The sequence below is a fragment of the Aplidium turbinatum genome, chromosome 3 (assembly GCF_918807975.1).
Source record: "Aplidium turbinatum chromosome 3, kaAplTurb1.1, whole genome shotgun sequence".
NCBI classification, from domain to species: Eukaryota; Metazoa; Chordata; class Ascidiacea; order Aplousobranchia; family Polyclinidae; genus Aplidium; species Aplidium turbinatum.
Window position 1 is genome coordinate 40,599,135 of NC_137474.1, and position 15,986 is coordinate 40,615,120.

General features: G+C 38.6%; 1 protein-coding gene and 2 long non-coding RNA genes across 4 annotated transcripts; all 3 read left to right on the forward strand.

Moving 5' to 3' along the window:
* The first annotated feature begins 5,128 nt into the window (after window positions 1-5,128).
* Window positions 5,129-5,960, forward strand: LOC145766379 (uncharacterized). 2 transcript variants are annotated; one of them, XR_014288712.1, is made up of 3 exons: window positions 5,129-5,518; window positions 5,701-5,774; window positions 5,875-5,960. It is a non-coding gene; the product is annotated as an uncharacterized LOC145766379 (long non-coding RNA). The 2 variants fall into 2 exon arrangements; XR_014288711.1 differs by having other exon boundaries at window positions 5,701-5,960.
* A 121-nt stretch (window positions 5,961-6,081) lies between these two features.
* On the forward strand, window positions 6,082-11,133 carry LOC145766809 (uncharacterized). Its single transcript, XM_082578515.1, has one exon. The coding sequence runs from the start codon at window positions 6,082-6,084 to the stop codon at window positions 11,131-11,133; it is 5,052 nt and encodes a 1,683-aa protein (XP_082434641.1).
* Window positions 11,134-11,265: 132 nt separating this feature from the next.
* LOC145766378 (uncharacterized) lies at window positions 11,266-13,953 on the forward strand. The gene is made up of 3 exons (XR_014288710.1): window positions 11,266-11,843; window positions 12,026-12,099; window positions 13,506-13,953. It is a non-coding gene; the product is annotated as an uncharacterized LOC145766378 (long non-coding RNA).
* The last annotated feature ends 2,033 nt before the right edge of the window (window positions 13,954-15,986 follow it).

The window sequence follows — 15,986 nt, forward strand, 5'->3', positions numbered from 1 at the left end:
CCATGAAAATGATATTTCCAAATACGGTGCATTCAATTTGATCCTCGAAATCGCTGAGTACGGAAAAAGCGGAGTACTGTGTGAAGTGAGGATAATTCAGCTCCGTAAATTATCGGAATATTCCTGTGGTTTTTAAAGATCGTATTTACAAAGTTCAAGTCTAACATACTGTAGCAACTCTTTGATACACCAATGCAATCATTGAGTGTATCAACAACCTCATTATTTGACTGTGCATGCTGCACTGGTAGGGGGAGCGCGATGTTTATGAATAACGATTCAAACACATTTTCTTTCAAAATTGTCAAGTCATCTTGTTCAAAAAACAAGATTTTATTTGTTTTGTGAAACCCCACATCACCACTGTGAGATGATAAACGGAAAGTTATAACGAGATGGCATTTGTATGGCATCTGTTGTGGAACTTGGTTTCTATCTGTTTTGGAATTATATTTTTTATAAAATGATGCTATTTTTCCTATTGATCGCATATAGGCTTACTTGCACTGCACTGTTTCCATAACATGTTTTTTTCCGTGGGGGCAGCTGACCGGATAACCAAAGCGTTTTGCTGCTCTTGACCAACCAGAATGAATTCTGTTACACTAGACTAGCGTACTCAAGCAATACTGAACTAAAAATAATATTACTATTTATCTCACTCCCCTCTCCTTTCCGCTTTTCATCCAAATTTCTTTTCAACAATAGTGTGTAGCCTATTTAATGACATCACAACTCAGGTCTCAGAGCGATGTTGATGCGGTTGAATCAGGATTTAAAATATGCCATAATTTACAATAATTTAAAATATGCCTCTGCAGGCTTTATGGTTTTTTATTTAGATTACTGTAATAAGCCTGGTCCCTGATGCAGAGGTTCATGTTTATATGGTGGTTAATAACCCAGAGAACAACAGAAACCGCTGTTAACGTAACTATCGACACAGAAATAGCTCATAAATCCCAAAGAATTGTTTTGTTCGAATTGCAGAATATAGAGTGCAAATTTTTGAATTTTAAGAATACTGTGATAAAGTAACGTAACTTTAAATTTAAGAATAGTAGTGCCTAGGATAATATCTATATTAAATAAAGTTTATGGTTTATCTGAGCATTTGATATGGAAGTAGAGCCTGGTACGTGGTACTGCAGGTTTTAGTTTGAATCTTTTGAGTTTGGTTGAACTTGAATTTATGTTTTGACAACAGAAATGGGGAATTATCAGCATAGCACTGCTAATTCTAGTGAGGACTCAGCCTTGTGCTGACTGCCAGGAAGAACTCTCCTTTCTACATTAATGTTTCAGATATCTTGGCATGAAAAGGTCATTAATGCCATTGTTCTTTATAAATCATCAGATACAGGCTACTAGAAAAGTGTCAGTCAGGCTCGCATGTAAGATTTAATACATTATGGCTTTCAACCATAACTGGTGTTAGTCAATTCAGTATTAGATATTCAATTTTTCAATTCATTCAATTCAATTTATTTTTCTTTGTCAGAATGCAAAAGAAATGATATTGAGAAAAAGAAATACAGTAACAAAACTAACAAAAGGAAAAGGTGGCAAAACCTTAATGGTTTAAGACGTGCGTGAAAGGATCTAATATTGCGGTATATGCATCAATAAATATAGTCAAGCACGGCCACCAAACCTGATACTTTAAAATAAGTTGATGAATTAGTTAAGAATCAGTCGCCTCCTCGTTCCTGGAACAACTGGAGCGCCAATTCTTAAAGCAATGAGAACACGACTGAACCCAACATGACATAAACAAACTAATATACACAGTTACACACACATATTGAAATTACATAACGGACTATCAAAACAAGGACTATTTACAGATTTCATACAGAAATAAAGTGTTCGCAGCAACGATATTAAGTAGCCTATATATTGTAGAACAAATACATAATATGGCAGCTCATTATCAAGATAAAATAGTTAAAAAAGCTTTGTTTTTTAAATTAATTTCCTGCGCATGTAAGAGCATAACAAGCATGATGATATAGCAGCGTGTTTTTGGTATTTCTAATAAGAGTTGAATCATCTTTGATAGCGTCAGTGAGGGATGGAGTGTTTTTGGTATCGCTAATGAGAGGTGGAGACTCTTTGGTAGCGCCGATGAAGGATGTAGTGTCTGAGTTGTTTCATGCATCTTTTCCAAACCAACCTAAATAATAATCTTACGAAAAGTCAAGCGATCCTCTGAACGAACATAATAGCTTATAATAATCAGGGGAGTAGTTAGATGCAAGCTGGTAGTAACTTAGTGATATATTCTTATCTGGCAAATATTAAATTATGCAATACGGTATAGTAGCTTATTCATGGAAGAGTAAAGACAGTAATCATCATCCTTATCCGGTCGGGTGTAATATATAAGATATACGTATAGTAAGATATGTTAATGTATAATATAGTAATATATGATATGTAGGATAAATTTACAAAAGTGGCATTTGGAAAGGCATGCTATACCAGGATATGGTGCAACAATCAATAATACAGTCAGATAATTAAAGAGTTACAGCATAGGTTGTTAGAGGTTAATTTTCAAAACGCAAGTGCTTTTTCAGGTTACTGCAAAATATTGAAAAGGTTTCAATTTCAGTGATGGTTTTCGGGAGATGGTTCCACACTTTAACTCCACTAAACTGAATGGATTGTTGAGTCAAGCTTTTGGAGAAGTAGGGGAGGAAAAAGTGATTGTTGCTTCTGGTTGATATTGAGTGCAAATTGTTATTAAGTTGAAATAGAGAATTAAAGCATTGGGGTAAGTGATTGTGTTTGAGTTTGAACATAAATTTTGCAGTTTCTATTGTGTATAGTTCGTCAATTGTGAAGAAATTAAGAATTCACGTTTGGAATTATTGGTTGCAATAGAGTGCATTTCCTTTTATGAAATTTTGGGTGCTCTTTCACAAGACGCCCAACAAATCAATACATGGGAGAGAATTTCTTTCCGGTGTGTTTCATTGCATTTCCACCCCGCACTTCCTCCTTCATAATAGTCCATTCCAATGTGTGTGACGCATTATGACGTCATCATTTTGTCCAGTTGCAGTGCTTCCACTTTGAAGGATTTTATCCCAAAAAAGGGATTTTTTAACGTTTCGAAGGATAAATTCAATTCAATTCAATTCAATTTATTTTTCTTTGTCGGAAAACAACAGCAATGATAAAGTTACAAATAGTGAACGGGAACAAAACCAACAAAAGGAAAAGGTGGCAAAACTACAAAAGTTTAAAACGTGCATGCGATGCAAATTTAAAGGTTACGTACACGAAAGTAAATTAAGCACGGCCACCAAACCTAACAGTTTAAAGTAGATGAATTAGTTGGAAGAACCAGTTGGCTCCACATACCTAAAGCAACTGGAGGTGTGCCAGTTGATGAAACCATGCGGGGACGACTGAACCTTACAGCCAATATAAAAAAGAAAAATCAACAACACGAGCATTCAAGAATAAATAATGAACATACGGCATATTATTACATATTAAACATATTACATATTATTTACATATTAAACATATTACATATACAAAATACTATGTACAGTACATCGTTTTAAGGAAAATGGAGTGTTCGCAGCAACGACAGTGGTGTGATATTGAATAGGAATTGATAACTGATGGGTACAGGATTTTAGATTAATTAACTTATTATTTGAGCATGATATTACACTGATGATCATGAATGATGAAAAATGTAGTGAAGATGATAATTATGAAAATGGTCTAGATGGCATGCGGGTGACTTCGGTATCGGAGCGGGATGGAGTTTCTTGAAATGAATTTCCAACCAAACTTCTGGAGAGTGATAGGCCTACAGCTTCATTGTTGAAGTACTCTTGCCAAATAAATCTACACAACAAAGTAACAGAGAGTTATAAGGTTCTGTGAACAAGTATATTATACGTAGTTTGGCTAATTGAAGGCGTATTGCGTTGGTAACATATTAGTATCTAATAGCAGCCTATTGAAACTGAACAGTTTAAGGTGGTGATGGCAGATGTACGACATTGACAGTTGTAATAAGCTCAGATACTAGGTGTCAAACAGTAGTACTTGAACGATTAAATGTACAAAAGTGGTATCTATTACACAATGGACGTATGCTAATCGGTTTGAGTTTTTGTTTGCAGATGGGTTTTCAGCTTGCTGCTGAATAATGAAAAGGTTTCGATTTCAGTAATGTGTTTAGGGAGATCGTTCCAGACTTTAACTCCACTAAATTGGATGGATTGTTGGGTTAACTTTTTCGAGTAATAGGGGAGAAAAAATCGATTGCTACTTCTAGTTGATATGTGATGCAAGTTGCTATTAAGTTGAAATAGCGAGTTAAAGTTTTTAGGCAGTTGATTATGTTTTAGTTTAAACATGAATTTGCCAGTTTCGATGGTATAAAGGTTATCAATTGTGAAAAAACTGTCGACATTGTATTGTGGTTCATGCTTAGTGATCATTTTTATGAATTTGTTGCAAATTTTTTGCAGTTTGTTTACAATTGTAACATGACCATGCTTCCAAGCACTAATGCAATATCTTAGATTGCTTTCAATGAGAGAATGATAGAGAGAAATCAAATTCGCAGTGTTTAAGTAAGGTTTAATCTTGCAGATTATTCCGAAATTTCGTCGCAGTTTTAGTAGCAAGTGAATCATATGAGATTTCCATGACAAATTTTCATTCAGTAAAATGCCTAGGAAACTAACAGTGTTAAGACGTTCAATGGGTTGATTGTACACAGATAATGTATGGGTGAAGTTAAAACACTTTGTATTATTATTATTGTTGAATAAAATGTGCTTAGTTTTATTTACATTTAACGACAGCCTATTTGCTGCCAGCCAGTCTGTTACATTTAACATTTCCATGTTGGCCAGTTCATAAAGCTCGGGGATACTGTTACCACATAAAAACAAATTGGAGTCATCAGCAAACATTACAGATTCAGAGTGTTGTAAGCTGTTGCAGAAATCATTTATATATATCAAAAACAGTAAAGGTCCTAGAATTGAACCCTGGGGGACCCCGAAACATATTTTGCGTTTAGTAGACATTGATTGAGATATTTCTACTACTTGAAATCGGTTTAGTAGGTAACTGTTACGTCGTATTTGTCCGCCTCCTTTTCTATGTTTAAAAACTAAATTCGGATTCCCTAAGTAGCACCTGGCAACCCCTGCTGTCTCACCTCGAGGTGTGATCGTTACGTCATAATTACATTTGCGCCTTTGCGTTCGTTACTACGTTTCTTTGTGCTTTGAGTTTTGTTAAGTGGCAGTAGGCTACATGTAAAGATCAGCTTAACGTTTACAGCAACTATAGTTAGCGACTGGTAGTTAATTCTAGCTATTTAACGGTGCTGCTGTTTTTTAGTTGAATAAGAGTTAGCCTACTGCGTTAATGTACTGTGTGGTTGAAGCATAGTTGAACTCTGTGCAGCAATTTCATCTGTCGTTGCCGTTGGCCTATGTGGCCAAATCAGTGATTATCACAGTTCACGGTAAGCTTAACATCCTACTGCAACCTTTGTGATAGGCTAGGCCAATGTGAATTTTAGTGTCAATGGTTAAGTGTAATAAGTACCCCGTCTTATTTCCCGATGTTTAAATCAAGTACGGGACTCACCTATGATGTGAAATTTATAGCATAATATTTTTTACTGTTTACTGTTTATATGTTCAGTTTCGATCTACAACGGTAGAATTTTCAATTGTTGGGTTTCTCCCTGTGCTGTTCCGTGCGCCACAAAATAGTCGGTAAGAATTCATTAGGCCTATAATTCGTCATCTGTAATTCCGCATTAGGCCTAATTCGTAAGTTTTGTTTGCTAATCGTTGTTTTGCTGTGTTGTCACAGAAACCTTCTTCTTCGTTTGACCTTCTGCTTGTTCGTTGTCGTCGCTGTCGTTGTCGTCGACAGTTGAATACATTACCGTCACTCTGTGTGCGTGTTCGTACGTTACATAGAATCGTTTCGACTATTGTGGACAGTCCTCGGAGTTGCAGCACTCAAGTTCCGAAGGTTTGCCGTAAGCTTAATTGTTTCTACATTTGTTTATTTATGATGAGCGTCCAAGGCAGTAGTCCACTCGAGGATGCGTCTGCAGCCAAGCAAGCTGAGTTCGATGGGGCCACAAAAAATTTGCAGCAGTCCTATCTGCATGGAGAGCAGCTAATGCTTCATCCTAGTACTAAGTTGGAGGTATTCCGCTCCTACTGTTCCGATGTGAACCGAAAATATCAGGAAGTTGTCAATCTGATTGGAGATGATAGGGAAACCGAACGCTCCCTAATGGAAAAAAATAAGGTCGAGTTTGACACTCGTTGCAAGGAGTGGTTGGAAAGAACTGCCAACTTGCCGGGGCCATCTACGTCCTGCAAGAAGTCTAGCTCCTCGCATCGTTCCGTGAGCCTACGCTCTGGAAGCACCCGCTCAACGGCTAGCTCAAGGCAACGTGAAGTACTGATCCAACTGAAGCTGGCTCAGCAGGAAAAGCTTCATATTCAAGAGGAAGCTCGGATAGAAGCAGAGAGGAAGAAAGAAGAAGCTCGGGTAGAAGCTGAGAGGAAGAAAGAAGAAGCTCGGATAGAAGCTGAGAGGAAGAAAGAAGAAGCTCGGATAGAAGCTGAGAGGAAGAGCAGACAAGCTGACCACAAAATTGAAATGTTACAACTGGAATTGCAATCTCGGGCAGAGGCGATGAGTGACGCTGATCCATCTTACGTTACTGTCGATGAAACTGGATTCACGTCACCTGGTCTACCAAACAGCAAGGCGAATGTTTCCCCCCGTTTGACAAAGAGACCCTCTGTGCAATTTCAAGAGACATCTTCTCCTGTCCTTTCATCTCCTTATGGCATTCATGATGCTAAAGCTAACAAGCCTAATTCTACGGTCCCTGCAGCACACTGGACTCCTGAAGCAAATATTAGTTCGCCAAGTTTGGCTTGGCAACCGAAAACAATTAAACGTGACTCGTATGGACCAGATTACCAACCTATGTCCCATGTCGGTGAACAACCAGGGTGCTCCTATCAGCAGCCCCAACAACCAAGTAGACATTTCTCTTATAGTGACGAACGTTTCTTACCACGACCAGAAATACTTTCATTTAAGGGTGACCCCTTAACTTACCAAAATTTTGTTCGGACGTTTGACACACAGATCGTCCCGCTGGTACATAACGATCAAAGGAAGTTGGTCTATTTGTTACAACATTGTCATAGTGACGTAAAGCGTTCAATAGAACATCTTGTGAAGAAACCCGATGGCTATGAGCTGGCAAGGAAGAAGTTGTACTTGGAGTATGGCCAACCTCATATCATCGCAAATGCAGCAGAGCAAAAACTGAAGAGGATGCCAAAGGTTGGGCATAACGATCCTCAAGGTTTAAAGGATCTAGCCAATGCCATGGACGTGTGTCTCTCAACCCTGGATGACATTAATGAGTTTGCTGGACTGAACTCTCTGGACACAATGATGGTAATGATTGAGAAGTTGCCATTCCGTATGCAAGAGGCATGGGCAGAGAGATCGGTTATGGTTCTGCACAACACAAGCCGTGAAGCAGGATTCAGAGATCTTGCAGAATTTGTTGGCATGCGAGCAGAGATCCAGAACTCCCTCTATGGAAGTAGGATTCATAAGGCGAAGGAAACTCACCAGACCCTGGCAAAGAAACCCAGTCGGAAGGATCGAGTCTCAGCATTTAACACGGACGTTCCTCCGATCAAGGGTGTATCCAAACCATCTTTCAGTAATGCTTGTCTATGTTGTAAACGCAAGTCGCACAAGCTTGTTGATTGTGACGAGTTTAAAAACATGATGTACAAACAGCGTAGACAACTGGTTTACGATGCACACTTATGTTATAAGTGTCTGACTAGCACAAAGCATCAAACTCGCGACTGTAAAGTTGACAGCACATGTACCATTGAAGGGTGCAAGGGACGTTTCCATCATACCTTGCTCCACAACCCTAATTCACCTAATTCATCTCAGCCACGCAGTGATGAAGAACAAAGGGGAGTTCTTTCTTGTTCAGTGACGGAACCGCGGCCGCAAGATAAAGTTGTGGGTGTCTGCAAGGCCTACCTGTGCATTGTGCCAGTAAAGGTTAGATACAATGGCAATGAAGTTTTGACTTACGCGTTCCTCGATCAAGGTTCTACAGCAACCTTTTGCGCTAACAGATTAATAGACGTTTTGAATATCACTGGGGATAAAAGAGAGATCTCACTACAGACTCTTTCTAACACGTCTAAAATATATGATGGAATATCTGTAAGCTTGTCTGTGTCCTCCCTAGATGACAGACGAAAGTTTGAGCTGTCTGGAGTCCTGTCAATTGATGAAATTCCTACAACTCCAAATGCCATTCCAAGTCAAGAGGAACTGTCTGGACTACCCCATCTAGGTGATCTGGAATTTCCCTGTGTGAAGGGTGGAAGTGTGACTCTGTTGATCGGTGTCGACAATCCAGAAGTGTTTTGCATTCAGCGTTCACGGAAGGGATCACGCGATCAGCCAATCGCTATAAAAACCCCGTTGGGTTGGTCCTTGTTGGGCCCATCTTTGTCACCAACTTCCTCTTCTTCTTATCAAGTTAACTTTGCTCAATCAAGAGACATTGCCATCGAGCAACAAATCGAGTGTTCATGGAAAACGGACTTTGGCGATGAAAAATCAATACTAGACATGCCCAACTCACGTGAGGATAGAATGGCATATGACATGATGACAAAATCAGTCAAGCAGATTGATGGAAAGTATCAACTCCCATTACCTGAGAGACCCCTGACCCGCAGAGGTATTTTGTCTGCAACGAGCTCGCTATATGACCCCCTGGGGTTTGTTGCTCCAGTGACCTTGAAACCAAAGTTGTTGTTGCAAGATTTATGCAAGCAAGGTCTCGGTTGGGATGACCCAATTTCGGCGTCTGAAGTAGACACTTGGAATGAATGGATAAATCAGCTACACCAACTTCACGACATACGTCTGCCTCGTTGTTTCAAACCTCCCCACTTTGGCGTGGTAACGGAGCATGAACTTCACTATTTTGCCGACGCTTCGTCTGTGGCATATGGAGCTGTGTCCTACCTCCGTCTTGTTGATGATGAAGGAAGGATTCACTGTGCATTTCTGATGGGAAAGTCCCGCTTAGCCCCACTGAAAACAGTTTCCATTCCAAGGCTGGAACTCACTGCTGCTGTTATGGCCGTGAGGTTAGATAAAATAGTGAGAAAGGAATTGAACCTACCCAATTGCACATCAAGATTTTGGACAGACTCGAGCGCTGTCTTACAAAGTATTTGTAATGCAAGGAAAAGATTCCCTACATTTGTTGCCAATCGATTGTCCACGATTGAACAAAATACAGACCTTTCGAAATGGAGACATGTGCCTTCAAAGTTAAACCCTGCCGATTGTGCGTCCCGTGGTATGAATGCGAATACGCTGATTAGCTCCAGCTTCTGGTTGTCTGGCCCAACGTTTTTGTGGGAAGCCGAAGAAAGATGGCCAGAGTCTCCAATAAAACTACCTGATCTTCCAGCAGAGTTTGCGCCCGTCAAGAAACAACAAGTTTACGTGAGTGCCGCTTCAGAAGCTTCTTGTTCTACTGACCGATTGATTCATCGATATTCCAAGCTGATACGCTTGAAGAAAGCAACAGCATGGTTGATGCGTTACAAAAGGTTCCTCATGATGAAGACTCGACCTTCGTTTTGCCAAGCCCCACTTGCCCGGTCTCCTAGCACAGTCCGTGAGTTGAAGTTCGCTGAAATGGAACTGATTAAATATGTGCAAAGAAGTCGCTTTGGACAGGTGCTAAACGTATTATCTGGAGGTGCCATGCTAACTAAAAGGACATTCTCACGATCCATGGTTAAATTGAACCCTATATTGGTTGATGGGGTCCTTCGGGTTGGCGGCCGTTTGGAGCGAGCACCAATCGAAGAAGATGCCAAGCACCCGATCGTGTTACCTTTTGACTCTCATCTTACAGATCTTGTGATTACAAGTCACCATGCTCAAGTGGGCCATTCTGGCATGACCCATACATGGGCATCTCTTCTACAAACGTACTGGATTCTGAAGGGAGGCGTCGCCGTTAGACGTGTCCTTGGGAAGTGCTTGCTCTGTAAAAAAAGGAATGCACAAGTTGGCAAACAATTTATGGCTGATTTGCCATCTGGAAGACTCCAACCCGATAAGCCTCCGTTTTCTCATGTCGGTGTCGACTATTTTGGACCCTTTATGGTGAAGCAAGGCCGCAGTTCACTCAAACGTTATGGCTGCGTATTCACGTGTATGTCAATAAGAGCTATCCACATTGAAATTACCCACACCATGTCTACCGACTCGTTTATTGATGCCCTTCGACGATTCATCGGTCGTCGAGGTCTCCCAACCGACATTTATAGCGACAACGGATCGAATTTTGTCGGTGCTGAAAGAATATTGCGTGAGTCCTTACAACTGTGGAACCAACAGAAGATTAATGAGTATCTGTGCCAACAAAATGTGACCTGGCATTGGAATCCGCCAACCGGCTCTCACTTCGGTGGAGCATGGGAGCGCATGATCCGTTCCATTCGAAGGATCCTAACTGCTCTGATGAAGGAGCAAACCGTTTCAGATGAAGCTCTCGTTACTTTGATGGTCGAAGTGGAGTCAATCATAAATTCGCGACCCATCGTTCCTATCACCTTTGACCCACAAGATGATGTGCCGTTGTCTCCCAATCACCTATTGCTGTTGAGAGAAGCACCAAACCTGCCCCCTGGACTGTTTGATAGAAAAGACTGTTATGTTCGACGCCGCTGGGCCCAGGTGCAATACCTAGCCAATCAATTTTGGTTGCGCTGGACCCGTGAGTTCCTCCCATTCATCATTCAGAGACAGAAGTGGTTTCAAAGAGAGAAGAACTTTGAAAAAGATGATGTTGTCCTCCTCGTCGACGATTCCCAACCTCGTTCGAAGTGGCTGTTGGGGCGAGTGGTTGACACATACCCAGACAATAAAGGGACTGTACGCACAGTTTCGGTGAAAACTCGATACAATGTGGTCAAGAGACCAATTTCGAAACTGTGCTTGATTTTGGAAACTGCTTAATGCAGAACAAAATGGACTGTTTACCTGTCGCCGGGTTAAAGGCATTGATCAATGTGTATTATGAACTATTGAACAAATTTCTGTTGGCTAATAAAGCCAAAAACAAACATTTCTTGTTGAGAATAGTGAAAAAAAACACACTACCTGCTTCGAAATTTGCCTTTAATTGTGATAAGTGACTGCATTTTGCAACCCTTTGTTCATGAGGGTCCTCTTGAAGGCTGATTGGATTGTGAAACATATCGTTCCAAACACGACTTAGTTTGATCGTAAAAAATGTTCACTCAGTTCCTATTTTTGTGTGGGGGTGTTACGTCGTATTTGTCCGCCTCCTTTTCTATGTTTAAAAACTAAATTCGGATTCCCTAAGTAGCACCTGGCAACCCCTGCTGTCTCACCTCGAGGTGTGATCGTTACGTCATAATTACATTTGCGCCTTTGCGTTCGTTACTACGTTTCTTTGTGCTTTGAGTTTTGTTAAGTGGCAGTAGGCTACATGTAAAGATCAGCTTAACGTTTACAGCAACTATAGTTAGCGACTGGTAGTTAATTCTAGCTATTTAACGGTGCTGCTGTTTTTTAGTTGAATAAGAGTTAGCCTACTGCGTTAATGTACTGTGTGGTTGAAGCATAGTTGAACTCTGTGCAGCAATTTCATCTGTCGTTGCCGTTGGCCTATGTGGCCAAATCAGTGATTATCACAGTTCACGGTAAGCTTAACATCCTACTGCAACCTTTGTGATAGGCTAGGCCAATGTGAATTTTAGTGTCAATGGTTAAGTGTAATAAGTACCCCGTCTTATTTCCCGATGTTTAAATCAAGTACGGGACTCACCTATGATGTGAAATTTATAGCATAATATTTTTTACTGTTTACTGTTTATATGTTCAGTTTCGATCTACAACGGTAGAATTTTCAATTGTTGGGTTTCTCCCTGTGCTGTTCCGTGCGCCACAAAATAGTCGGTAAGAATTCATTAGGCCTATAATTCGTCATCTGTAATTCCGCATTAGGCCTAATTCGTAAGTTTTGTTTGCTAATCGTTGTTTTGCTGTGTTGTCACAGAAACCTTCTTCTTCGTTTGACCTTCTGCTTGTTCGTTGTCGTCGCTGTCGTTGTCGTCGACAGTTGAATACATTACCGTCACTCTGTGTGCGTGTTCGTACGTTACAGTAACTACTGAGCCAGTCATGGGCTGCCCCCCTGATACCATAATAGTAAAGCTTGTTTAACAAAATTTTGTGATCAATTGTGTCAAATGCTTTAGACAGGTCTAAAAATATACCAAGGGTGGTTTCTTTTTTTTCAAATGCATTTGAAATTTTACTAACAAGATGCAAAACTGCAAGGTTAGTTGAATGATTTTGTCTGAACCCAAATTGTTGGGGGTAGAAAAAGTTATGGTTTTCAAGAAAATTATACACTCTGTTGTACATTATTTTTTCAAGTATTTTAGAAAAGGAAGATAATAGACTGATGGGGCGGTAATTACTACAGTCTTCAGTTTTGCCTTTTTTGAATATGGGTATTATTTTAGATGTTTTAAATGCCGTTATAAATTCACCGTTAGTTAAGGATAAATTGAAGATGTGGGTCAGTGCTATAATTATGTTTTGTGGTACAACTTTTAATATCTTTGTTGGTATTTCATCTATTCCACAACTAAGTTTGGATTGAAAAGAAGAAAGAATTTGTTTGACTTCATCAGCAGAAGTGGGGCGCAAAAAAATGGATTCACTGATAGGATTTGAAAGATAATCTGAAAATTTGGTACTTGTATTAGGAATTTTATCCACCAGATTTGATGCTATTGAAGAGAAATATTCATTGAAGTAGTTAGCCTTATCAATATTCTGTATAAGTACTTCATCACCTTTAACAAGATGGGACTGTTCATTGCATCTGGTTTTACCTAATAATTGATTTAAAATGTTCCAGGTTTTTTTCAGGTTATTTTTGTGCTTTAATAGTAAAGTTTTAAAATAGTTTTGTTTTTTCAGCTTTAGTGACCTGGTATAAAAGTTTCTTAGAGCATTGTAGTTAGATTTGTTTTTTTCAGAAGATTTTCTAAGATATTTTTTGTATGCCAGTTGTTTCATTCTGTGAAGATCACTGAGTTCATGATCATACCAGCATTTTGTTGTTACATTTCTTACAGATTTCACTGGAAAACTGCTTTTAAATACTTCAACGTAATTATTGAAAAGCATGTTATAAGCTACATCAGTGTTGGTTTCATTCATGATGTTATTAATGTTGAGCTTAGATAATTTTTCTACAAAATGACACATGTTAATGTTGCTGTAGCATCTTTTCTCTTTGTTTAATGAAAGTTCTTCTATTGAACCTAATTGAGTGCATTGTATTACAGGCAGATGGTCAGCGATGCAGTCAACTATTATACCAGCATTTGTTTTGGCATTATAGACATTTGTCCATATGTGATCAATACATGTGGTACTGGATGAAGTAATTCTAGTTGGTTTAGTTATCAATGGATGGAAGCTGTGTTCAAACATAGCATCAGCATAGTTGCTGGTGTGACAATTATTATGGTCCAATAAATTGTAATTAAAATCTCCCATTATGAAACATTGTGCATTTGATTTTGATATTGTTTTTATTGTAGGAAGGAGTGATTGTAGAAACTCAGAGTTGGCAGCAGCAAGTGATTGAGGAGATCTATATATAGTACCACAAGTTAACTTTTTCTTGTTTACAAATATATCAACAAAAAGGGATTCAAAAATTTTTTCTTTCATAATAGTCAGGTCATTTCTTACAGAGAACATAATGCTATCTTTTATGTACAGAGCCACTCCTCCACCCCTTTGTTTACATCTACTATTTGCGAGAAAAACATACCCTTCTAAGGAGGTAAATTCACCAGTTTGGTTTACTTTAAGCCATGTTTCATTAATAGATATAATATGTGGTTTAACTGTCATTGACGTTACAAGTGCCTGCAATTTTGAGAAATTCTTTGGGTTTGATAAAGATCTAATGTTAAGGTGCATAGTTATTAGGGATTGGTTTATTTGCATATTTGTTACCAAAAAATGTACTTTGTTAGAATACATATACACATCATTAGCTTGAAAACAAGGTTCGAGTTCTTCAGTATTTACAACTTCATTTTCAAGTGATGAAAAAAGTTCATTAAGCAATGTAGGCTCTTGGTTGAGAAGTTGTGCTGTTTTGATTGAAAAAAGTTGGGTAAATATAATATCACTACAGTTGAAAAACGGTAAAGAGTTATGTAAACAGTTTGTACAGAAATAAGATCTATCAGTCTGAGTTAAGTTTGTACATTTAAAATGATTAGAAAAATTACATACACTGCAGGAGATGGACTTCTGGTTGCTGCGAACAACTTTCTCACAGATGTTACATGTAGGCATAGATAATATGGACTTACCTGTGTAGCTGTGAAGAAATCAACCGAACATGATATTTAAATACAGCCTACTGCTGAGTATACAAACAAGCAGAAAAATATGCTAAAATTTGAACAATAATCAAAAGTATATTATCAATAGTTTAAAGTAGTTTAACAAGGTAATTAAGGTAATATAATACAGTTGAGGTTGACTGGAGGTTTTAAAGTTATGTCAGCATATTGCTAGCTGACTTTAAGAAATGCTATATCAAAAAGCAGTACTTTTCAGTACTGCATCTAAAATAGGTTTTAACATTTCAACTCTCAACAGTTAAGGAGCTTAATGTATGGAAGAAATCATTTAAATAATTAATATTAATTGCTTAACTTTGTTATGTCATCTTCAGTCTGAATCCAATGCTTTTTGTCGTGGACATACGCATAAATTTTTCCATTGAATGAGAAAACATTACTTTTTCCCAATTTCTCCTTGGCCTGATTCAGCAATGCTAGCCTTCTTTTGGTGAGGGACTCAGTTATGGCCATCCCGCTTCCTTTAAGTTTGCGTTTTGAGTTGAAGATCAGATCTCGAGTTGACCTCCTAGTAAATTTCACAATTATTGGTACATTTTCAGTTCTGTTAGATAAAGGGTGGCAAGTACTTATGTCCCAATCTGTGATGTTTAAATCTAACTTTTCATTTATGGTTTGGATAACAAAATTAGTAAAAAAAGAAGGAGCAGAGCGACTGATTGATTCCTTAGGCATGGCTGAGCATCCATGAAGAATCAAGCAGTCACGTCTGGTATACTGTTCTTGGTCATCCATTTTGTTTTCAATTTTCTTCATGGCAGAAGACATCATGTTGAATTTATTGACCAGATGGTCAATTCTTTTGTCAAGTCGTTCCACATCAGGATTTTTTTGTAAATCTGCAAAACAGGATGTACCATTAGAGTCAGCTTTTGGTTTAGGAATTTCAGTCAGGTACTTCCCTTTTATTGTCTTTTGCTCCTTTTGAATTTCCTTGATTTCTTCAGACAATTGCTTCAGCATGCATTTAACTTCATCCATTTTTCTTTGCAAGGTAATTGAAGCAGCAAGAAGTATTAGGCAAGATTAAAACTACTTAAATTTTCCGGTTTTTAAATACAAGCTACCTAGGCTTCCATCCTTATTCAAATAGAATAGAATAAAAAAGGGAAATGAAGATCGGAAGGATTTTTTAAGGATTTTTAACAATGTTACAAGGAAATTTTGTCTTAAAAAGGGAATTGTTGTTTTTAGCAATGTTAAAGAAAATTTTATTAATATTTCCTTTCAAAAGTTCTAAAAACGACAGGAATACCGATGATCAGCTGGTTTCCGTCGTCACTCACCATCCGAAACCCCCTTTCACTTTCTTTCCCATTTTCGGCTTTCCGTCGCTTGATTTCTATTCTCGCTATTTTGGGAATTGGACGTGAGTGCAGT

Coding starts and splice junctions, on each gene's coding strand:
- LOC145766809 (XM_082578515.1), top strand. CDS start 6,082: ATGAGCGTCCAAGGCAGTAGTCCACTCGAGGATGCGTCTGCAGCCAAG.